The sequence below is a fragment of the Anomaloglossus baeobatrachus genome, chromosome 3 (assembly GCF_048569485.1).
Source record: "Anomaloglossus baeobatrachus isolate aAnoBae1 chromosome 3, aAnoBae1.hap1, whole genome shotgun sequence".
Taxonomy (NCBI): domain Eukaryota; kingdom Metazoa; phylum Chordata; class Amphibia; order Anura; family Aromobatidae; genus Anomaloglossus; species Anomaloglossus baeobatrachus.
This window is the reverse complement of record NC_134355.1, coordinates 97,405,843-97,430,964: the sequence shown is the minus strand read 5'-3', so window position 1 is coordinate 97,430,964 and position 25,122 is coordinate 97,405,843. Positions and strand designations below refer to the sequence as shown.

The window sequence follows — 25,122 nt, the reverse complement described above, 5'->3', positions numbered from 1 at the left end:
CCGAATAAAAGATAACACAATACCACTGTAACATTATATCCCCCCTGCCTGTATCATATTGCAATCAGGCTTCAGCAGTAGCTATTGTCCTTGATTTGGTGGGGGTTGCATATATATTGTTCTCCTCTGCAGGGGGCTTCCCTAGTACACAATCTCTGGAAACTGTGTCTAGGAACTTCTTTCTAACTAGTAGCTACAAGAAGCAAATGTTAAGGGGGTGGATCTAAGGAGAGGTGGGAGATTCAGACACATGTTTTTTAGTTTAGTGATGCTTTGTTGGGTGAAGGGCGAGGACCTGTGCTGAGGCCAGCTCCTTTTTGCCCGTACATGGACGATTGGACATTGAGAATCAGCTGCCACACTGCTGGATTTAGGGAACGCATCTGAGGACTGTTGCATTCTCCTTGGCGTCGGATTGCCCCAGATCTGTTTCCTTTGTGTGGACTCTAAAGAACCATTTGGATATTGGATGTTTTATGCTCCCTGCCTCATTAAATCTTCTTGGATTGTTCATCGGTCTGGTGTCCCTTACTGCTCTGTCGCATACCCCGTCACAACCACAACCAAGGGTAATATTACTACCACACAGTGATGATATATGGTGGGTTTAGTCAGAGGTTCTAAAGACTATACAAGTGAACACAGTACAAATAACTCACACTTGATCTCTTGTTGGAGTTGTTCAACTTTACCATGTTTACCACCTGGCCCAGACCACCATGAAGACGTCTGCCAGCATCCTATATTTTGCAAACCTAAAAAACTACTCATCTTATTGCTATCTCCTTTTACTGTGCATATTGCTGTCCTGACATGTTTCACTGCCTCTATGGCCTTTTCTGGGCAATAGCAACCATGTTGGGTAAACTCTGTAAATCATTTTATATTTGCACATGTTGATTCTGCGACTTAGTAGGTGTTTTCAGGCTGAAAATAGCATTTGAGCAATTGCTCACTGCAATATGTAGATCTCTAGAGATCCTGTCAGGCTTTTTTCGGGCTCTAATTAGCCAAATAAGAATTACGTTTTATAGATACACAGATAACTATGGGCAGCGCTGTTGCTTTGCAGCATTGGAGTCCTGGATTCAAATCCCACCGAGGAGCTTGTATGTCCTCCCCGTGTTTGCGAGCGTTACCTCTGGACAATTTGGTTTCCTCCTAAACTCCAAAGACATACTGATAAGGAATATAGATTGTGACTAGAGATGAGCAAACCTGAGGTTCGATTGTCGAACTGAACACCAACTTAAAAAATCAAGGTATGAGTTAAGGATTCGGATGCTTTACGTCTGAACTTCACTTGCGTGAGCAACACTATGCTCAGGTACGCTTGGTGCTCAGCCCTGTGCAAGCCGCTTGCAGTGTTTGAACGGTTCGCACTGGGGGTAACATCAGCACGATTACATGTAGCGTAAACCCAAAAAAATGTTTGAAAAAGCCCGCCTACCCTCCCCCGGAAGTGATCTGCTTATGGATGGCTGTATGTGGGAGGAGACTCAAACTGCCAATCAGTTACTTTCTTCGGGGTTTGGCTCAAGCTCGTGCCAGTGGAGGCTTGGCTCTTTGGCTGCTGATGAACCGAACCTCCATGGAACTGCTCATCTCGAATTGTGAGACCCAATGTGGACACAGACTGAAGAAGGCCCCTGAGCAAGAACAGTATATGGGCCCTTTGCAATAACTCATCATAAGGCACAATCCCACCTGCTTTGGAGGTAGAAATGGGCCCTCTGACCTCTTTGGCCTCTGTGCGGTTGCACAGGCTGCACCAATGGTGAACCCTACAGGTGACATGTTTGTAATGCACTACAGGCTATGTTGGAGCTACATACCTAAGTTAGCATAAGTTGTCAACTTCATCAGCATCCTGTAGACAAGGTGTGGTTTTCTCTCAAAGAGACGGCATAAGGCAGTCCCCACCATATAATTGAGCCACCATGCTATGCCACTGGTATGAGCCATAAAAGTGACATCAGATCATTTAACCTGAAGAAGGTCTTAGTAGAATAGAAATGTCCGTAATAGAGAAGTTTTACAGTAATTATAGTAGGAAATTTCTAACTGACAAATCCATAATGTGATAGTAGCACTAATATATCTTTTTCCAATGTCTCATTCACACTTTTTTCTAACACATTCATAGCATGTTCTCACTGTGGCATGTTCCTATTGGCCCATGTTGGTATCATTTTTAGCCCAAAAGGTTCAGCCAAGAATGGTTTGAATTCTAAAATATATATATTTAGTGTTTGCTCAGATGTGTATTGGTTCCGTTTTTTTTATCCTGCATATTTTTGTAAAATTAAGCTTTATTCACATTTATATTGGAGTTGATCCTCCAGCACAGATTGTGCCAAAAAACTTACAAGCAGCATGAAAAAAATGGGATGGACCCTAATATAGTCAATGGGGTTTATTGAACACTTATTGGTGTCCTCTGGGATCCGTGGAGAATTGGAAAATTTTGTCAATTTGCAATAGGGCATTTTTTACTTAACTGCTTCTCCAGGTTGCTCATCAAGGCCAAGGGCAGAGCTCAGCAGCCCTATGGAGAATTCAAGCATGTGCACTGCTGATCCATTCTAGGGATAATAGTGTCACATTCTACCAATGGGTAACAGGTGCCATTGGTTGGAATCTCACTCAGATGAGGGAACCTGAGGATTCAATTTCAGAGTTCAGGCGCTTTACGTATGCTAACAACTTACTTGAGCATCGCTGTGCTTGGGTACGCTCGGCGGTCAGCCCAGTGTGATCTGCTTGCAGTGTATGATCGGCTCGTACTGGGGGTAACAACAGCATGATCGGAAGTAGTGTGCACTAAACATAAAAAAAAAACAACAAAAAAAACACCCCTCCCCGGAATTATCTGTTTATGGCTGGCTGCATGTAGGTGAAGACTCGAATTGCACAATTAGTGACTTTCATTGGGTTCAGGTCAAGTCCGGGTCCAGAACAGAACGTTATCTAAGGCCTCCTTCCAGGGTGGATAAAAATCAATGTTTTTTTAAAAAAAAAAACAAAAAAAATCGGATTTTTTTGATTTAAATCGGATTTTTTTTATTTAAATCGGATTTTTTTTATTTAAATCGGATTTTTTTCAATAAACTGCTTTTTGAGGAAAATATTTTACCATCCAAAGGTTCTTCCATCATGAGATAAAGCTGAGTTGTTTAACTCAGTAGAATAAAGGCTGTATATGTGTAACATTCACAATGCCATGTTCTTCCAGAGGTTTCTGTAGGATTAGTGGGCAGTTTCTCTCCTATATTATCACAGACGCTCGCTTTACTTACGCAGTTCTCAAAACTGAATTTGACTCCGCAGAGGTCCCAGCCTCTTCTTCACGGCAAAAATATTACATCATGAACAGAGTTGAGAAAAAGACCTTAATCCTATTGTTCTACAAACCTATGAATACAGAATCAACCCCTTCAGTGCCAAGTCCAAGAAGTTAGACAATATGTTTCTGATTGTTTGGAGTGGAATAGATCTGCACAACACAAGAAGAATGTGAATCTAAGTGTGAGGAGGAGGAAGGGCAAGCAGACAAGAAAATGAAAGTGAAACTTTGAGCACAATACTGCAGCATAGCCACAGACACACAAGTCTGGATCTGTTTGTGTGTACGATCTGAGGTTTATTACATTCTTTCCTTATAATGGCAGCAGGCCGTAAAAGAGATCCAGTTTGGGAATATTTTAATGAAGCTCCTTCGCCTATCGGTAAGGCAGGCATGCGTGCAAAATGCAAACGATGCAACAAAGAGATGCAAGGCCTGGTGGCGCGAATGAGGCAACATCATGAGAAGTGCGGTGATGAAGATGACCAAAGAAACACTTCTGAACAGGCAGGATCTTCAGGTTGGTAAACATTTTTATTGAATCCTATTTCTAAAGACTGAACTGTCATGTGTGAGAAAAATTATATTTCTTATTATTACTGCATGTTACTGTCATTTGGTACAGTTATGAAGAAGAAGGGAATTTTGTTACTTACCGTAAATTCCTTTTCTTCTAGCTCCTATTGGGAGACCCAGACGATTGGGTGTATAGCACTGCCTCCGGAGGCCACACAAAGCATTACACTAAAAAGTGTAAGGCCCCTCCCCTTCTGGCTATACACCCCCAGTGGGATCACTGGCTCACCAGTTTTAGTGCAAAAGCAAGAAGGAGGAAAGCCAATAACTGGTTTAAACAAATTCACTCCGAGTAACATCGGAGAACTGAAAAACCGTTCAACATGAGCAACATGTGTACCCGAAACAACCCAAAAATCCCGAAGGACAACAGGGCGGGTGCTGGGTCTCCCAATAGGAGCTAGAAGAAAAGGAATTTATGGTAAGTAACAAAATTCCCTTCTTCTTCGTCGCTCCATTGGGAGACCCAGACGATTGGGACGTCCAAAAGCAGTCCCTGGGTGGGTAAAGAAATACCTCATGTTAGAGCTGCAAGACAGCCCTCCCCTACGAGGAGGCAACTGCCGCCTGCAGGACTCTTCTACCTAGGCTGGCGTCCGCCGAAGCATAGGTATGCACCTGATAATGTTTGGTGAAAGTTTGCAGACTCGACCAGGTAGCTGCCTGGCACACCTGTTGAGCCGTAGCCTGGTGTCGTAATGCCCAGGATGCACCCACGGCTCTGGTAGAATGGGCCTTCAGCCCTGAAGGAACCGGAAGCCCAGCAGAACGGTAGGCTTCAAGAATTGGTTCTTTGATCCATCGAGCCAGGGTGGCCTTAGAAGCCTGCGACCCTTTGCGCTGACCAGCGACAAGGACAAAGAGTGCATCCGAACGGCGCAAGGGCGCCGTGCGGGAAATGTAGATTCTGAGTGCTCTCACCAGATCTAACAAATGTAAATCCTTCTCATACCGATGAACTGCATGAGGACAAAACGAAGGCAAGGAGATATCCTGATTAAGATGAAAAGAGGATACCACCTTCGGGAGAAACTCCTGAATGGGGCGCAGCACTACCTTGTCCTGGTGGAAGACCAGGAAGGGAGTCTTGGATGACAGCGCTGCCAGCTCAGACACTCTCCGAAGAGATGTGACCGCTACCAGAAAAGCCACGTTCTGGGATAGTCTAGAAAGTGAAAACCTCCCTCAGAGGCTCGAAGGGCGGCTTCTGGAGGGCAACTAGTACCCTGTTCAGATCCCATGGATCTAACGGCCGCTTGCACGGGGGAACGATATGGTAAACCCCCTGTAGGAACGTGCGCACCATAGGAAGGCGTGCCAAACGCCTCTGAAAAAAGACGGATAGCGCCGATACCTGACCTTTAAGGGAGCCGAGCGCCAAACCTTTTTCTAACCCAGATAGCAGGAAAGAAAGAAAGGTAGGCAATGCAAATGGCCAGGGAGACACTCCCTGAGCAGAGCACCAGGATAAGAATATCCTCCACGTTCTGTGGTTCTTAGCGGACGTGGGCTTCCTAGCCTGTCTCATGGTGGCAACGACCCCGTGGAATAATCCTGAAGACGCTAGGATCCAGGACTCAATGGCCACACAGTCAGGTTCAGGGCCGCAGAATTCCGATGGAAAAACGGCCCTTGGGACAGTAAGTCTGGTCGGTCTGGTAGTGCCCACGGTTGGCCGACCGTGAGCTGCCACAGATCCGGATACCACGCCCTCCTCGGCCAGTCTGGGGCGACGAGTATGACGCGGCTGCAATCGGATCTGATCTTGCGTAGCACTCTGGGCAAGGGTGCCAGAGGTGGAAACACATAAGGGAGCCGGAACTGCGACCAATCTTGCGCTAGGGCGTCTGCCGCCAGCGCTCTTTGATCGCGAGACCGTGCCATGAAGGTTGGGACCTTGTTGTTGTGCCGGGACGCCATTAGGTCGACGTCCGGCCTTCCCCAGCGGCGACAGATTTCCTGAAAACACGTCCGGGTGAAGGGACCATTCCCCTGCGTCCATGCCCTGGCGACTGAGGAAGTCTGCCTCCCAGTTTTCTACGCCGGGGATGTGAACTGCGGATATGGTGGAGGCCGTGGCATCCACCCACATCAGAATCCGCCGGACTTCCTGGAAGGCTTGCCGACTGCGTGTCCCCCCTTGGTGATTGATGTATGCCACCGCTGTGGAGTTGTCCGATTGAATTCGGATCTGCTTTCTTTCCAGCCACTGCTGGAAGGCTAGTAGGGCAAGATACACTGCTCTGATTACCAGAACATTGATCTGAAGGGTGGACTCCTGCTGAGTCCACGGACCCTGAGCCCTGTGGTGGAGAAAAACGCTCCCCACCCTGACAGACTCGCGTCTGTCGTGACCACCGCCCAAGACGGTGGTAGGAAGGATCTTCCCTGTGATAATGAGGTGGGAAGAAGCCACCACTGCAGAGAGTCCTTGGCCGTCTGTGAAAGGGATACTTTCCTGTACAGGGATGTCGACTTCCCGTCTCATTGGCGGAGAATGTCCCATTGAAGTGAACGCAGATGAAACTGCGCAAACGGAACCGGCTCCATTGCCGCCACTATCTTCCCGAGGAAGTGCATGAGGCGTCTTAAGAAGTGCGACTGACCTTGAAGGAGAGTCTGCACTAGTGACCGCTGCTTGTCCAGCGGAAGCTTCACTACCGCTGAGAGGGTATGAAACTCCATGCCAAGATACGTTAGTGATTGGGTCGTGACAGGTTTGACTTTGAGAAGTTGATGATCCACCCGAACGTCTGGAGAGTCTCCAGCGCAACATTCAGGCTGAGTTGGCATGCCTCTTGAGAGGGTGCCTTGACAAGTATATCGTCCAAGTAAGGGATCACAGAGTGTCCCTGTGAGTGCAAGACTGCTACCACTGCCGTCATGACCTTGGCGAACACCCGTGGGGCTGTCGCCAGCCCGAATGGCAGAGCTACGAACTGAAGCTGGTCGTTTCCTATCATGAAATGTAGAAAAAACATTGGTGCTCTGTAGCAATCGGCACGTGGAGATAAGCATCTTAGATGTCTATTGATGCTAGGAAGTTTCCTTGAGACATTGAGGCAATGACGGAGCGGAGGGTATCATCCGGAACCGCCTGGCCTCCACGTGCTTGTTGAGCAGTTTTAGGTCCAGAACGGAACGGAAAGAGCCATCCTTTTTTGGCACCACAACCAGATTGGAGGAAAACCGTGTCTTGTTCCTGAAGAGGAACCGGGATTACCACTCCTTCTGCCTGCAGAAGAGCATCTGCTCGGTGGGGAGGTGGGGACGTTCTGAAGAATCGAGTCGGAGGACGAGAACAGAACTCTGTCCTGTGCACGTGGGAACACTGTCCCTCACCCACCGGTCTGTGACCTGTGGCAGCTAAATGTCGCCAAAGGCGAGCGAGTCTGCCATCAACCGCGGATGCGGAAAGATGAGAGAGCTGAGAGTCATGAGGAGACCGCCTTGGTAGCGGTTCCTCCGGCTGCCTTCCTTGGGCGTGATTGAGCCCGGCCGGCAGCTGAGCCCCTCTGAGGCTTTTCAGCCCTTTTGGACGAGGACAATTGGGACCTGCCCGAGCCTGGGAAGGACCGAAACCTCGGCTGTCCTTCCAGGACAGCATTAATAGGGTAAGTCGCAATGCAGACATTGCGAGTTTACGGACGCCCCTGCGGCACAGATGTACTTGTGCTCAAGACCAGCTGCGCAAGAACAGCTGAACAGCTTAGGGTGCCTATACGGCTGTGAATGCCGGAGCAACCGACACGCCGATAGCCTCACAGACAGAGTTCAACCAGAGTCCATCTGTCTGTCAATGGCATCTGTAAGTGAAGTCCCATCTCCACTGCAACTATGGCTCTAGCCGCAAGCCTGGAGATTGGAGAATCCACCTTTGGACCCTGGGTCCAACGCCTGACCACGTCAGGGGGAAAGTGATAACGTGTATCCTTAATACGTTTGGAGAAAACGCTTATCTGGGAAGCGTGGTGTTCCTGGACTGCTTCTCTGCAGTCAGCGTGGCCAGAACAATACTCAATATACGTTTGAGCTTGAAATGGGACTTCTCCTGCTGTGAAGCTGACTCCTCCGCTGGGGGAGCTGAGGGAGAAAAGATCCAACATTCCATTGATGGACGCTATAGGATCATTCCTTATGGCGTCACCATCCGGTGTATCCGGAGTGAGAGCGGTGTCAGGATCAAAGTCCTGATGAGCTACGTCTACCTCGTCATACAGAGAGCCTCCTGGGACCCCCCCCGGAGCACCGATTTTTAATCCAAGTGAGGGTGGCCAGGGAGCAATGATCCAGATTGCCCATGGCCTGTCCGGACTGCAAGTCTCTATCCCATTGCAACTCCGTCCCTGTCCTTGGACAGGGTTGAGAGGTGGTTCTTTTGGCCACGTCAAGTAGAGACCCCGGCTGACCAAGTGCTACAGGGGAGCATTGCACCCAATGGGGAGCAGTGCCGTGGAACAGTATCACATGCAGCAAAAACAGCATCGAAAGCCTGTGTTGCTTATATGCTGCTGCCGACTTATAGAGCCAAGAATGGCGACCGTACAGTGCAATGTTTATCATACAAGCATAAAGTACAAATGAACACTGCAGCACATGCAATACAAGCAGCATAGAAAGCCTGCTTTTCTGCTGCTGTAGACTAGCCATCTAGGGGAATATAGCCCAGAATAGCGACCATACAGTGCAATGTATAGCATACAAGCATAAGTACAAATGAACACTGCAACACCTGCAATACAAGCAGCATAGAAAAAAACCTGTGCCTCAGCACCCTTGCTTTTCTGCTGCTGTAGTCTAGCCATTCTATGGCGAATATAGCCAAGACTAGTGACCGTACAGTGCAGTGTATAGCAGACAAGCATAAATACACATGAACACTTCAGTACGTGCAATACAAGCAGCATAGAAAGCCTGTGCCGTAGCACCCATGCTTTCCTGCTGCTGATGTGTCGCCATCTAAGAGGGCATATAGCCCGAAATAGCGACCTATGCAGTGTACTTAAATACAAATAGACAAACTGCGGTATTTCAGTGTCAGCACCCCAGGTGCCGCTTACCGCCCGCCTATAAGCGGGTGTGTGGTCGCCCTATTCCTGTTGGTTGCCCAGAGTCCGTTCTCTCAGCTCGGGCTGCAGGAATGGCTGCCGGCGTCCTTCTCCAGCTCGTGTGAGTAGGGGCGGGCCGTGGGCGTGCCCCAAGTCAGAGCGGGAAACCGGCGTCCCACAGTGTCTAGTGAGAGGGCTGGAGCATGTAAATAAGGCTCCAGCCCTCGGTGCTGTACAGCGTCTCTCCCCTACCCTGATTGACAGGGTGGGGGCGGGAACGAAGCTGAGCTAGGCCGCAAAAGCCGGGGACTGGATTTATGAGCGCCGCCGCCGTAAAAGCGCGGTCGGCGCTAAGTCCCCGGCGCACTACAAGTCCCAGCCGCGCCGCCGCTCCCGGAGCGTCCGGCGCGGTAGTTCCCAATAAATAAAGTCACTCAGCTAGGCTGCAGTGACTGTAACCCTTTACTGTCCCCGGCGCACTAGCACACCCAGCAAGTCTGGAGTGTGCTGTGCCTGTGTGTACGGGGACACAGAGTACCTGAATGGTGCAGGGCCATGTCCCTGAACGGCACTCCCGCTCCACATCCAGCAGGTTCAATGGGTCTGTGGATGGAGCCCGGCCTCAGGGCTTTGGGGCCGGTAAGATCCCACTTCCTCAGAGCCCCTCAGGGGGATGGGGAAGGAAAACAGCATGTGGGCTCCAGCCGCCGTACCAGCAATAGGTACCTCAACCTTACAAACCACCAGTGGGGTGAGAAGGGAGCATGCTGGGGGCCCTATATGGGCCCTCTTTTCTTCCATCCGATATAGTCAGCAGCTACTGCTGACTAAACAGTGGAGCTATGCGTGGATGTCTGACCTCCTTCGCACAAAGCCGAAAACTGGTGAGCCAGTGATCCCACTGGGGGTGTATAGCCAGAAGGGGAGGGGCCTTACACTTTTTAGTGTAATGCTTTGTGTGGCCTCCGGAGGCAGTGCTATACACCCAATCGTCTGGGTCTCCCAATGGAGCGACGAAGAAAAACAAATATTCCTTTTGGGGCAAGGGCAGTGATGTGTTGTGTACAATAAGCAGAAATTGTATAATAAACAATAAAATAACAGCATTGACTTTTTTTGTTTAGGGGAATTCATGGATTCTGGAAACTATCCACCTCCAAGATCACCATCATCCTGTTCTACAGTTTCAGAGTTATCCATCCAGGATAGTGCTTCATTAGCAGCAGCATCATCATCAGACACCCACAGCCACATATCACCATCACCCAAAATGAAGAAAAAGCCTTTACCTCCTGGAACCACCATAGATAGGTTTGTGATAAGAACTAGCAGATTAGAAAAAGAGTTGATTGATGAAAAAATTGCCCAGTTTATTTATGCAACGAACTCTTCTTTCCGTCTGACTGAGAACCCACATTTCATTAATATGGTTCAGTCACTGAGACCAGGATACAGTCCACCCAGCAGAGCTGATGTTGCAGGGAAACTGCTGGATCAAGTGTATGACAGAGAAATGGAGCAATGTGCAACAGCTCTGGAGGGTAAAATTGTTAACCTAAGTATTGATGGGTGGAGTAATGTCCACAATGATCCTATTGTATGTGCTTGTATAACAACAGAAGAAGGTAAAGTCTTCCTTGCACAAACAACTGATATGTCAGGAAATGCACACACAGCAGAATACTTACAAGAAGTGGCAGTAAAAGCTATAACGACATGTGAACAAAAATTCAAATGTCCAGTACGCAGTTTGGTCACTGACAATGCTATAAACGTATCCAAGATGAGAAGAGATTTAGAAGAGCAGGGAGGGAATACAAAGCTGCTAATAACATATGGTTGCAGTGCTCATTTGCTGCACCTCTTAGCCAAAGACTTAAGTGTTCCAGAAATAAAGGCTAATGTTGTTGAAATTGCTAAATACTTCCGTAATAATCATTTTGCTGCAGCAGCTCTGAAAAGGATGGGTGGAACCAAGCTAACGCTCCCACAAGATATTAGATGGAACTCTGTGGTGGACTGTTTTGAGCAGTATATCAAAAACTGGCCTATTCTGATGACACTTTGTGAAGAAAATCGAGATAAAATAGATGGCACTGTCACGGCCAAAATCCTCAACATTGGGCTTAAGAAAAATGTTGAACATATGCTGAGCTTCCTGAAACCCATCTCTCAAGCCTTAAACAAAATACAGAAAAATAGCTGTTTTATTGCGGATGCTGTTGAAATTTGGAAGGAACTGAGTGAACACTTAAAAACAGAACTACACATGGACAGAATTAAATTACAAGCAGTAAACAAACGAATGGGACAAGCACTGACTCCAGCTCATTTTTTGGCAAATATTGTCAATATCCAATATCAGGGTCAAAACCTAAGTGCTGAGGAAGAGGAGTTAGCTATGACATGGGTATCCAGCAATCATCCATCTTTAATGCCAACTATAATAAACTTCAGAGCTAAGGGGGAACCATTCAAGAAATATACGTTTGCTGAAGATATTTTAAGGAAGGTCAAACCAGTAAACTGGTGGAAGTCACTTAAGCGCTTGGATTTAGAGACTGTTCAAGTAATGATTTCACTTTTAACAGCAGTAGCTTCTTCTGCAGCCGTTGAAAGAATATTCTCTTCCTTTGGACTCATTCATTCTAAATTGAGAAATCGGTTGGGACCCAATAAAGCAGGAAAGCTTGTTTTTCTTTTCCAGATTATGAATAGGAACAAAGAAGAAGATGATGATGAAGATGACGACAAGTGAGCTACAGAGGACAGCAGGGATAGTAGTATTTAAGTTTTTCATGTGTCAGCTGGGCTGACAGTCTAAGTTTCTTAAAATATATATATATTTTGTTTAGCCAAATTAGTTAAACATGGATGTTTGTTTAAGCAAATAACTTATGCTGTAATGTTGTTATTGTTTCAGTTGAATAAATCTATTTAAATTGTTATTAAGGTGAGGATTATTTGTCTCCTTCCTAAGTACAACAGAACAGTGGTGTCCAAATATGAATGATTAACCCATTAAACTGGGGAGAAAAAAGTAATAGAAAAAGTGATTCTAAAAATCTTCATCTACTTGCATGTTAAAGTAGCAAGAACTAGTTTAGGTAGAAACTTTGATTTAAATCACTGATTTAAATCAAGCCTTACTGACTAGTGATTTAAATCGTTATTTAAATCGTGATTTAAATCAGTTAGATTTAAATCAAATCCACCCTGCCTCCTTCACATGTCCGTGTCTCCGGTACGTGGTTGGTCTGTTTCCTCACAGAGCCAGAAACATGACACACGTAGACCCATTAAAATCAATGGGTCTGCGCACACGTGCGTGTTTTGCTATGGACCATGTGTACGTGTGGAGCATACGTGTGTCCGTGTGCTCCACATGTAGACATGTCAGTTTTTCTCCAGCATCACGGGTGTCACACGGACCGGGGAAAACCCACATGTTTGTAATAAAAAAAAAAATCTATACTCACCTTCTCCAGCCCTGCTGTCTCTGCTGCTGCTGGCACTTGCTTCTGACCCCCGCTCATTATGATCATTGAATATTCACTCCACTGTGGGCCGTAAGCAGCAGCAGCGGGGAGTCGGCAGGGCCGGAGACTGAAGATCAGCACCACAGACAGCAACGCCAGGGACGGGTGAGCAGAAAGTTCCCCTTCTCCGTGTGTTATCCGTAATAACACACGGAGAACACACGTTGTGTCATAAAAATGGCACACGGAGGGCAATACACACCTTTGACACGTCAGTGAAAAACGTGCGTGATTTTCACAAACGTGTGAAGGGGGTCTTAGATAAAGTTCTGTTCTGGATCCGGACTTGACCTGAGCCTCTTTGGAAGTCAGTGATTGGCAGTTCGGGTCTCTGCCCACATGCAGCCAGCCACAAACAGATCACTTCCAGGAAGGGTTGACAGGGTTAACTCTGATTATTGAGCCCTTCAAACACTGTGCGGCCCACACTGGGCTGAGTACTAAGTGTACTCGAGCACAGTCATGCTCGAGTGAGTGGTCAGCATACGTAAAACACCCAAAGTCCGAACCCAAACATTGATTTTTTTGCAAAGTCCGTGTTTGGTACGAACCCGAACTTTAAAGTCTGGGTCCCCTCATCTCTATCAATAAGTTATCACCTATCCTATAAGTAATAACTTCTTTTCACTGGACAGTCCCTTTACAGGTATGTTCACATGAGCGTATGAATCAGACGAGTGCAATGCGAGAAAATCTCTCATTGCACTGGGACTAATTTTAGTCAATGAGGCAAAGCAATTGGTCAGTTTTTTTCTCATCTAGATTCTACGAGTGCAAAGTCGCAACGTGCTGTAATTTGCTGCCAAAATCATCCAAAACTCACCAATACAAGTCAAGGGGTGTGAGAAAAAAATGGACATCACACGGACAGCACACGGACCATCCTAGTGACGCCCATTTTTATGGATACATTATTATCATATAGCACAGAACACTGTAAATGGTCCTGTAAATGACTAATAACTGCTAAGAAAAAACGGATTGCACACTGACAGTACACTGACAGTACACTGAGAGCACACTGACAGCACACTGAGAGCACGCTGACAGCACACTGAAGCACGCTGAGAGCACATTGACAGCACACTGATAGCACACTGACAGCACATTGACAGCACACTGAGATCACACTGACAGCACACTGAGAGCACACTGACAGCATACTGAGAGCACACTGACAGCACATTGACAGCACACTGATAGCACACTGAGATCACACTGAGATCACACTGAGAGCACATTGACAGCACACTAAGAGCATACTGACAGCATACTGAGAGCACGCTGACAGCACACTGACAGCACACTGATAGCACACTGACAGCATACTGAGAGCACACTGACAGCACATTGACAGCACACTGATAGCACATTGACAGAACACTGATAGCATGCTGACAGCACACTGAGAGCACACTGACAGCACACTAAGAGCACACTGACAGCACATTGACAGCACATTGACAGCACACTGATAGCACACTGACAGCACACTGACAGCACACTAAGAGCACATTGACACCACACTGAGAGCACATTGACAGAACACTGATAGCATGCTGACAGAACACTGATAGCATGCTGACAGCACACTGAGAGCACACTGACAGCACACTAAGAGCACACTGACAGCACATTGACAGCACATTGACAGCACACTGATAGCACACTGACAGCACACTGACAGCACACTAAGAGCACATTGACACCACACTGAGAGCACATTGACAGAACACTGATAGCATGCTGACAGCACACTGAGAGCACACTGACAGCACACTGAGAGCATGCTGACAGCACACTGAGAGCACCTTGACAGCACACTGAGAGCACACTGACAGCACACTGAGAGCACACTGACAGCACACTGAGAGCACACTGAGAGCACACTGACAGCACACTGAAAGCACATACTGAGAGCACACTGACAGCACACTGAGCACACTGACAGCACACTGAGAGCACACTGACAACTGACAGCTTACTGACAGCACACTGAGAACAAACTGACAGCACTGACAGCACACTGAGAGGACACTGACAGAACACTGAGAGCACACTGACAGCACACGCATGACAAGTGAGAAAAAAAGTGTCCTACTCTCCTGGATGAGAATGGGAGTGTTTTTTCATAGTTGTGTGAGTTCAGCCTAATAATTAACACCCATTACATAAGTATTAACACATCACACCTAAAAACAGTGCCCTAATGCCACTAAGCACCAGTTGCTCCTTAGGCTGGAATCACACTTGCGAGTGCAAAATCGGTCCGATTCTCATGCCAGAAAGTCGGACGATTTCTTCTCACATTTCATCAGTGTGCTGTCAGTGTGCTGTCAGTGTGCAATCAGTTTTTACCCTCAGCAGCTGCTCCTCATGTACTGTTATGTACAGGAGCATTTACAGTGTTCTCTGCTACATGCGTGAAATGTATTGAGAAAAACGGATGTCACTAGGATGGTGTATGTGCTGGTCCGTGTGACATCTGTTTTTTTTTCACGCACCCATAGACTTGCATTGAAGAGACTTGCGCGAGAAACCAAAACGCAGCATACTGCGATTTTTTTTCTCAGTCCGATTGGGACTGAGAAAAAAATAGCAGATGGGAGCTGCCTCATTGATTAACAATGGTCCGAGTGCAATGCAAGATTTTCTCGCATTGCACTCGTGCGAGTTAATCGCAAGTGTGAAGCCGGCCTTATGCTAGTTTCACACTTGCGTTGTGAGGCATCCGTCACAGTGCGTTGTGTGACGCATGTGACAGATGTGTTGCAAATAGTGTGCTAATAAAGGTAACGGATTCCTTTAAAAGAACGTTTTGCATTTTTTTTTTGTTTTTTTTTTTAATGTTTTGCCGGGAAAGGAGATTTGCGGTCGGGAGGAGAGAGAGAGGTGACCGCAAATCTCCTGAGTGACTGCAGTGAGGGCACAGCTGATCGCGCAGCTCACTTCAGTTGTTGCCTGGAGCTGATAGAGAGCGGTCGTGTTCTACTGCCGCTCCTGTCAGCTTCATGTAGCAGAGCTGAAAGCGTCGCGGGACCTTGTGTGGATTACGCCGGACCTGGAGGGGTATTTGGGGATTAATAAAGTGAGGAAAGAGGGTGTCTTTTTGTCTTTTATTCTAAATAAAGGATTTTTTTCGGGTGTTTGTGTTTATTTACTTTCACTTACAGGTTAATCATAGAAGGTATCTAGGGGAAACGCCTGCCATGATTAACCTAGGACTTAGTGGCAGCTATGGGCTGCTGCCATTTAACTCCTTATTACCCCGATTGTCACCACACCAGGGCAATTCGGGATGAGCCGGGTAGAGTCCCGGGACTGTCGCATCTAATGTATGCGGCAATTCTGGGCGGCTGCTGGCTGATATTGTTAGGCTGGGGGGCTCCCCATAACGTGGGGCTCCCCATCCTGAGAATACCAGCCTTCAGCCGTGTGGCTTTATCTTGGCTGGTATCAAAATTGGGGAAAACCGCACGCTGTTTTTTTTTTAATTATTTTTTTTTAATTATTTTTTATTTTTTTTACTGCACGATATAAACCCACCCACCGGCGGCTTTTATTGGTTGCAGTGAGACAGCTGTCACTCAGTCACTCATCGTGGGGGCGTGTCTGACTGCAACCAATCATGGGCGCCAGTGGGCGGGGAAAGCAGTGAATACGAGATTGAAAAATGGGCGGCCGGCATTTTCAAAAGAGGAAAAGCCGCCGGAGCTTTGTGACAGCCGTGCACCGACACGCCCGTGATCGGTGAGTATGAGAGAGGAAGGGGGGGAGTGGGGAGAGAGACCAGGTGTGATTTTAAACTATTTAGATCGTTCTGCTGGACATTCTAAGCATGCTCAGTAGAACGTGACGGGAACCGTCAGCGGATTCCGCCGCTTAGCGCATAGCGGTGGAATCTGCCGCCATAGACAATCATTAGACACCTTGGCGGATTCAACGGAATCCGTCAAGGTGCGCTATTTTAACGACCAAAAAAAACGCTACATGCAGCGTTTATTTCGCCAGACGCAGCGTCAAAATAACGACGCTGCGTCGTCCAGCGGATGCAACGCAGACACTTGCGTTACAGTGTGTCGTCCATACAAGTCTATGGAGAATAGCGCAGTGCGTTAACGGACTGCGCTATTCTTTATAGTGACGGACTGCGCTGAACGCAAGTGTGAAAGTACCCTTAGGCAAACATTCTGGGCACCTTGTATATGTGAGGATCTGCAGATGTGAATATTAGCAATCAATGATGAACTCTCCGGGCACTTTGTCATACTGTAATCAGAATGTTACCAACACAAATATGTCCCGAGCGGCTCCAGCCCTTCCTTCCAGGCACTTCCTTCCTTATTCACCGCTGGAGCTTATAAAACCTGGTACAAATGTGTATTTCACACGGATCCCTCCAGCTGCCGCTCGTCCTGCCGCTCGTCCTGCGCCCCGATGCTGCCGATCCGCTTCACCTGGAGGGCGCTCGTCCTGGCGCAGCTGACGCTCCTGGCGCTACAGGAGGAGCCGCACGCGCAGTTCCTGTGCTCCGGGGACCGCTGCTGTGCGCTATCTTGGATCAGTAGGCGCTTTGACAAGGCACGAGGAGCCTGCAAGGAGAAGGGAGGGGACCTGGTGACCGTGAGGAACTCGGTGCAGGCTGATGCCATCGCTATGTTTATGGCCAGGGCGCACAAAGAAGACTCCAAGGTGTGGATAGGGCTGGAGCAGCAGGACAAAACCAAGTGTACAGACCTGCAGCAGAGTCTGAGGGGCTTTACCTGGGTGACAGGTGACAGTCACACTGACTACACCAACTGGAGGACTGAGGAGCAGACGTGTGGCGCCCCCTGTGTCACTGTGCGCAAAGATGGGACCTGGGAAGAGACCAGCTGTGACTCCAAAGCTGATGGCTACTTGTGTGAGATAAGTTACTCCTCAAGCTGTTCACCTCTTGTCTTACCTCCCTCCTACAATGTCACCTATTACCACCCAGGCCTTGGAATGGGCCACAGTCTGGGCATGAAGTGGCCACCTGGCACCATGGCAGATATCTCCACAGACCCACACATTACCACACTGTCTTGTGCAGACAAAGGTGATGGGACTGTGGCTTGGAGCAGTGAGACCCCAGGAGCCTGGAGCTGTCTGATTGAGAAGGGGGGCTGTGAACATGACTGTATGGAAGAATATAACATTGCAGAGTGCAAGTGTCCTTCAGGATCACAGCTTAAATCTGATCAGAGGGGCTGCACCAAACCCTGTGACCCCAATCCCTGCAGTGATCACGATGTCCCAGAACCAGAAGGGTTACTCCATATGTGTTCTGATGGCTATACACGAGCAGCTGACGGCAAAACATGTGAAGACATTGATGAGTGTGCAGACATCCCCAATATCTGTGAAGACATGGAACAAGGCAAGGAACAAATGCTAAATAAAATATGCAAAAATACAGAAGGAAGCTTTACATGCGACTGCAAACCTGGATTTCAGGAGGGTACTGCGATGTGTGACAGTGAAGATAACTGTGTGACCCATTGTTACATGATCGACGAGTGCGACAATCATAAGTGTGAACATATCTGCGAGAGTCATCCAGGCGGCCATCAATGTGAATGTTATGAAGGTTTCATCATTGATGAGAATAAGCAGAATAAATGCAAGAGGTTCTGTAACACATCTACCTGCAAGGCTGACTGCACGAAGAACGACCAGTGCTCGTGTCCCATGGGCTACATACTGGAGCAAGCGGACCATGGTGGAAAAGTCTGTAATGACCTGGATGAATGCGCTTCCTCCACTTGCACCTGGCTATGTAAGAACACATTCGGGTCATTCACGTGCACCTGCCCTGAAGGCTATATTATGGACAATGGTGACTGTATTCACCCAACCAGAGCACCCTCAGAAATCATTTTAGAGACCCCACCACCTACCAGTAGACCCGCAGATATCTACAGCCTACAACCTGTTATAATGTGGGGTATCTGCTCCGGATTATTGTCCATGTTAATTGTCTTGATTGTAATGATGTCTCATAGGATGAGAAAGCACTACATGTACCAGCATGATCTGGATTATAACTATAAAAATGCCGACAAGGACGTCGTACTCAAGAAAATAATTGTGGAACCTCAATGGAGACTTTAGCTTTTTAAATCGAGGACATGGAACGAAGATGTATAGTATATAGTGGGCACAACGCCTGCCTTTTACAAAGGTCACAGCTATCATTAAAAGCCCTGTTACACACACAGATAGATCTGTGGCAGATCTGTGGCAGATCTGTGGCAGATCTGTGGCAGATCTGTGGCAGATCTGTGGCAGATCTGTGGCAGATCTGTGGCAGATCTGTGGCAGCAGTGAAATTGTGGACAATCACTGCCAGGTTTGTGGCTGTGCACAAATGGAACAATATGTCCATGATTTCACTGCAACCACAGATCTGCCAAAGATTTATCTGTGTGTGTGACAGGGCCTTAACACTAGGAAGTTGGGGGAAATTGGCATTAAAATGCATTTTGTGTGCCTTAAAGGTGCAAGTTCTAAAAACGAAAAAGTTTTCCTTGAAGTTAAAAAGTTTGAAAAAAGTTTTGAAAAAGTTTTGTTAGATGGAAACTTTTGCATTGAGAGAACGTATAATGGAACCTCAGATTTCTTGATATTGTATATACAGTTCTGTTTCCCAGAATCTACAGACAAAAAATCTGAGCAGTCACATGTCACCGGGGAAATTCTGCCCCAAATTCGGCTATAGTCCTACTGACTAGTTCAGCTATATCGTATCCTGGTTTATGATTCTTGTAATTGTAGAGATATTGGCATATTACACATCTATTATAGTGGCAACGAGATCCCCGGCCATAATAGAAGATACTTTAATAATCCCCCAATTATTACTTTCTGAGACAATGCTTGCAAAATGTACAACCAGTATGATGGGGAAACTGGTTGACATTTTTTTAATGGTCACTGTAATAGCGTCTGTATAAGACAAGCACCGTTTGGCTGTTGTTCTAATGTATGATTTGTTATGAGTTCTCTTGCTTTCTCTGCTGAAGGGCAAAAACCCCGAAACATGTGTCTGCAAATGGAGCTTGTGGTAAGGGAAAGGTCACCAGGTTTTTGCTCCCCAGTCTGAGAGCAACATGATGTAGAGACAGAGACGCTGATTCCAGCAATATGTCACTTACTGGATCGTATATTTTATTTTGGATAAAATCACTGTTTTCTCTCCAGCAGATCTACCAGTTCTCTGAATGCTGAGCCCTGCCCACACCACTGATTGTCAGCTTTCTGTGTACACTGTGCATAGTCAGAAATCTGCTGATAAATGATGATGGGGCAGCATTATACAGAGCTAATTAATATGAAGGATTGCGTGGCAGCAGGTTTACTAGTCCTCTGCTAATAATCTCCTGTTGATAAAACAGTGATTTTATCAAAACTACAAAAAGCAGCTCAGTATATGACACATCGCTGGAATCAGGGTCTCTGGCTCTACATCCAGCTGCTCACAAGTGAGGTGGTAAAAACCTGGTGACAAATTGCCTTTAAAAACTCTGTTTTGAATGTTAGGATTCCCCTTGCTGCTCTGTGTACATATAATTGTAATTGTTTAGTATAATATGAGTCTAATTTGCATATATTTGGGAACTGGTGTTTCTGCAATGTTCTACTTTAGTACTGTATGAAGAGCACATCAATCTAGGACTGTGTACAGATGACTACTATGTGCATTGTTTATTTTGTACAGTACAGCGCAGTGAAAGTATTCCTATTGCTAATACATGCTATTCATTTACAGTTCTTAAAGGGGTTTTTCCATCTCTGAGATCCTATCCCAATATGTAGTAGGTGTAATAATAATAATATTTGCAAATACCTCCAATTACAAATGTAGTGTAGTTCTGCTGATTAGCTATGTCTCCTACCTCATGTTCAGGGCATTGCAGGACCTTAGGTATCCATGGTTATAACCACAAACAACTAACTTTGACTATATGCGTGGTCGTAACCATGGATACCTAAGGTGCTGCAATGCCCTGAACATGAGGTAAGTGACATACTGAATCAGAACTATACTACATTTCAAATTAGAGACATCTGTTAATATTATTATTATGATTATTATTATTATTATGATCACACCTACTACATATTGGGATAAGATCTTGGAGATGGGTGCACCTTTTTAACTAGTCCATGTGATTGATGCAATCCTTAAAGGGGTTTACCACTTTAAGGAAAATGGACCCCAAATGTTGTAATTTACCGACATCTAACTTCGGCATGGCCACCGAGCTCCGTGATTGGCTGCAGTGCTGATGTGAACTGTCAATGGGATGTCAACTCTGCAGCCAAAACAGGAGCAGCATCGGGGGGAGGGAGCACTAGACCCGCAGAGGGTGAGTACCTGCTTTGTTTATTATTTTAGGTACAGAAGAGTAATGAGGGTTCACTTTCCTAAAAGTGGATATCCCTTAATAAGCCATGACTGTCCGACACTAATTTATCAGCACAACACTTTTATGAGATCCGGTTGAGTTCTCACTCGCACCTTTATAGTCTTTTAATTAGTAATAGAATACAGAAAATGTGTTTCCAGCTGAAAATGGAGATTGTATGTCTAGGGCTTTGGTGTAAAAGATAAACCAACGTCATCCATCTATCGGATCATTCGGATGCAGATTAGTGAAGAGCGAACACTACCATGCACGGGTGCTCGGTACTCAGAACCAGCGGTCGGATGCCTGGACGGGCTCAACTCGTACTGAGTATAATTGAAGTCAATGGGGAACTAGAGTATTTGTCTAGAAGTTCTTCCAGAAAAAAGCTTTTGTTCCCTATTGACTTCAATTATACTCGGTACATGAGTCGCATCGATCCAAGCATCCAACTGCTCGCTCCAGGTACCGAGCACCTGAACATGGTAGTGCTCGGTCATCACTACTGCAGATATATCTAATGCTGATTAGCTACATACATGTTCTATAGTCTATATACTGTAGTTACTTGTACAGTGAAATATCTTGAGCGCTCAGGACTACATTATGGCTGGTTTCAGACGTCCGTGTTTCAGGTACATGTGACATATGTTTTTAACACGGATGCCACACGTACCCATGTTATCCTATTGTGTACTCACACAGCCATGTTTTCACACGGACCGTGTGGCCCCGCTATTCCCCGCACGCACACACAGAGACATGTCCGCTTTTTCTCCGACAGCACGGGTGTCACACGTATCACACACAGATGGGATCAGTGTGAGAAAACACGGGTCTTGAAATAAAAAGATTTTCTATATTCACCTGTATCCAGCGATTCTGTCTCCGGCTCTGCTGCTTCTGACCCCCGCTCATTATATTCATTGATTATTCACTGCACTGAGGAGCTGGAAGCTGGAGCATCGTGGTGACAGAGCTGGATACAGCACCGCCGAGGACAGCACCCCCGAAGACAGCATCGCTGGGGACATCGCTAGTGACAGGTGAGTATCTTGCCAGCAGTGTGTGTGCAGGTCCGTCCAGGAGGTCATTAGATTTCCCAATGAACTTTGATGACCTCCTGATGACACACCTGCGACAACTGCGCTACAGCGAGTGTCACAATGGTGACTTCCAGGGGTTCATGAGAGTTCATTGGGAACTCCAATGACTCCCTGGATGTCACTGTACACACTGCTGTATACTCACCTGTCACCGGCGATGTCCCCGACGGTGCTGTCCTCGGCTGTGCTGCCTGGCGCTGTCCCGGCAAAACTCCGGCTTCCAGATCCTCGGCAGTGAATAATCAATGAATATAATGGGCGGGGGTCAGGAGCGAGAGGCAGCAGAGCTGAAGACATCACCGCTGGATATAGGTGAATCTAGAATATCTTTTATTTCAGACATGTGTATTCTCCAGTACGTGTGACACGTATGCAAACACAGATGTCACACGTCCATAACCATGACCATAACCTTGCGTGTGGCTTGTACCTGATTAAACACAGACGTCTGAAACTGGCCTAAAGAGAACCTGTAAAGCCGCTTCTTGTTGCCTGAACTATTATTCATAGGATGACTAGTCCAAAATGCATCTCCTCACCTTGCACCTCTACCCTGACAGGTCTTGTCTCTTCCTACCTGTATGTCAAGGGAAACGGGTCAAGGAGAAGCTGCCTGTTGGACTATTCATCTTAAGGTTCCGTCACATGCAGCGATATTGCTAACGAGCGTACCCGCCCCCGTCGTTTGTGTGTCACGGGCAAATCGCTGCTCGTGGTGCACAATATGGTTCGGAGCTGTCACACAGACTTACCTGCCTACCAACGTCGCTGTGGCCGGAGAACTGCCTCTTTTCTAAGGGGGCGGTTTGTGTGACGTCACAGCGGCGTCACTAAGTGGCCGCCCAATAGAAGTGGAGGGGCGGAGATGAGCGGGCTAACATCCCGCCCACCTCCTTCCTTCCTCATTACCAGCGGCCGCAGGTAAGCTGTTGTTCGTCGTTCCCGGGGTGTCACATTAGTGATGTGTGCTGCCTCGGGAACGAGGAACAACCTGCGTCCTCAACAATCAACGACGTGTCAACGATGGAGGATTTGGTGAGTATTTTCCTTCGTTAACGGTTGCTCATTGGTGTCACACGCAACGACGTTGCTAACGATGCCGGCCGGATGTGCGTCACGGAATCTGTGACCCCGGCGATATATTGTTAGATACGTCGTTGAGTGTGACGGGGCCTTTAGTTGCATGGTCCCCAGCAGCCATTTCCCAGTATTTCAGAGTGAAGCATGCATGGCTGCTATAACAGAGCCAGACCCTGATTCCTGCTGTCGTTCGGGCCGTAATCAGCTTTAATGTACACAGAATAAATCCCTGCATCATGGCGGCACCTTCTCGAAATTCTACATGTCTAGGATGGATGTGCGTCATCAACATGTATCCCGTGTAGCTATATCTCTATTAGCTGCTTCTGTAAACATTGAATTAGTGTCCCTGTGATGCATTGAGTACACGGTACAGAATGTGGCACAATGGGCTCATTTATCATTGTGTCAATAGTGCAAATTGTTTGGGATGCTTGGCCGTTGTTGTGTATGGGTATTTAATTTTTTTCCATTTTGCAAACACAAAGGTTCTTCTTAGACCTTTTTAAATGGCAAATGCCTAAAAACCATCCAAGATAAAGACATAGTAAATCATTGTAGAGCTGCGGCTTCGGCTGCGGGGGCTCTGAGCTCCCAGAAATATTTCCTACAATTATTTAGCTTTAGAAATAAAAGCAGGAAACCAATTTAAAAGCTTTTTATCGTTTTAGCCTTTGTTTTTATACATTGATGTGATTTCGCAGCATTTATTTGTATTTGCTGGTTTGTTTCTATTACGTTTTGGGATCGATGCTTTTATATTACTGTCCTTCTGTGAATAATGCTCGCTAATATTTGTACAGCTGTGTATATATGCGAGGAGGATGTAGATGATAAATGTGTATAAAGTGCTTTTAATAAATAAAAAATATCTTTGTTTTTTATATCTGTGTTGTGTGTACATGTATGAGAGAGAGAAAATAGAGGTTTGAGGCCTCTTTCACACATCTGTGGAAAACACACACACATTTTTCATGGACGTGATGAAGGTGTGTATGGCCCTCTGTGTACCGTGATTTTGGCACACCTGTGTTATCATGGATAGCACACGGTGATCAGGACCTTTGTACTCACCTGCTGCTGTCTTTGGCGCTGCTGCTTCCGGGTCTGCAGTGAATATTCATGAGCATAATGAGCGGGCCCTGAAGCAAGTGACAGCAGCACCGAAGACAGCAACAATGGAGACAGGTGGGTATAGAAAATCATTTTATTTCAAAAACACATGTTTTCTCCGGTACATATCACACGGATCACATCAGTGTGTGGTCCATGTGACATCAGTGCTGCCAGAGCAAAATAGGCTTGTCTCTGTGCAGAACACACAGACACGCATGTGCTCCATACGGACACACGTCCGTGAGAAAACAGGGATGTGTGGGCAGACCCATTGATTTTAATGGGTCTGCGTATGTCTGTGTCTCCAGTAATATGAAAACGGATGTCATGTGTATCAGAATCACAGATGTATGAGGGGGCCTAAGGCTGTGTTCCCATGATCAGGATCTGTTGAATTTTTGACGCTGCAGAATTTCTGCATCATCTCTACACCTTAAGCCAGCTTTACACCTTATAATTAGGTATGCGATCTCGTATGCGATGTGACACGCCCAGGTCGCATATGCGATTGAATGAGATTGCACGTAGGTCATTCATTTGCTGTCACACGAGCGTTAGTAGTCTATGTTAAATTGATCAATTTTATGTGCGATCCTTTAGATCATGTGTTCTGTGACGTATGCATTGGGCACCCTTTTTTTTTTTTTTTTTTATTTATTGACTTGCCAAGCGTGTGTAATGTGTAGGGATGCGTTTTTACTATGTCCTCTGCCATTCAGCTCTGCTACATGGCCGCTGACAGCAGACACAGACAGCCATGTAGCAGAGCTGAATGGCAGATGACAGCAGACACAGACAGCCATGTAGCAGAGCTGAATGGCAGATGACAGCAGACACAGACAGAGCCGCACTGTCAGAATGAACTCGGTTGAACTTCAC

At 46.7% G+C, this 25,122-nt stretch overlaps 1 protein-coding gene across 1 annotated transcript; it reads left to right on the top strand.

The window, feature by feature from the left end:
- The first annotated feature begins 16,919 nt into the window (after window positions 1–16,919).
- On the top strand, window positions 16,920–23,974 carry LOC142296096 (thrombomodulin-like). The gene has a single exon (XM_075339330.1). The coding sequence runs from the start codon at window positions 16,947–16,949 to the stop codon at window positions 18,642–18,644; it is 1,698 nt and encodes a 565-aa protein (XP_075195445.1). The 5' UTR covers window positions 16,920–16,946; the 3' UTR covers window positions 18,645–23,974.
- Window positions 23,975–25,122: the final 1,148 nt, after the last annotated feature.

What these genes read in the sequence shown, in the direction of transcription:
- LOC142296096 (XM_075339330.1), top strand. Translation starts at nt 16,947, where the DNA reads ATGCTGCCGATCCGCTTCACCTGGAGGGCGCTCGTCCTGGCGCAGCTG.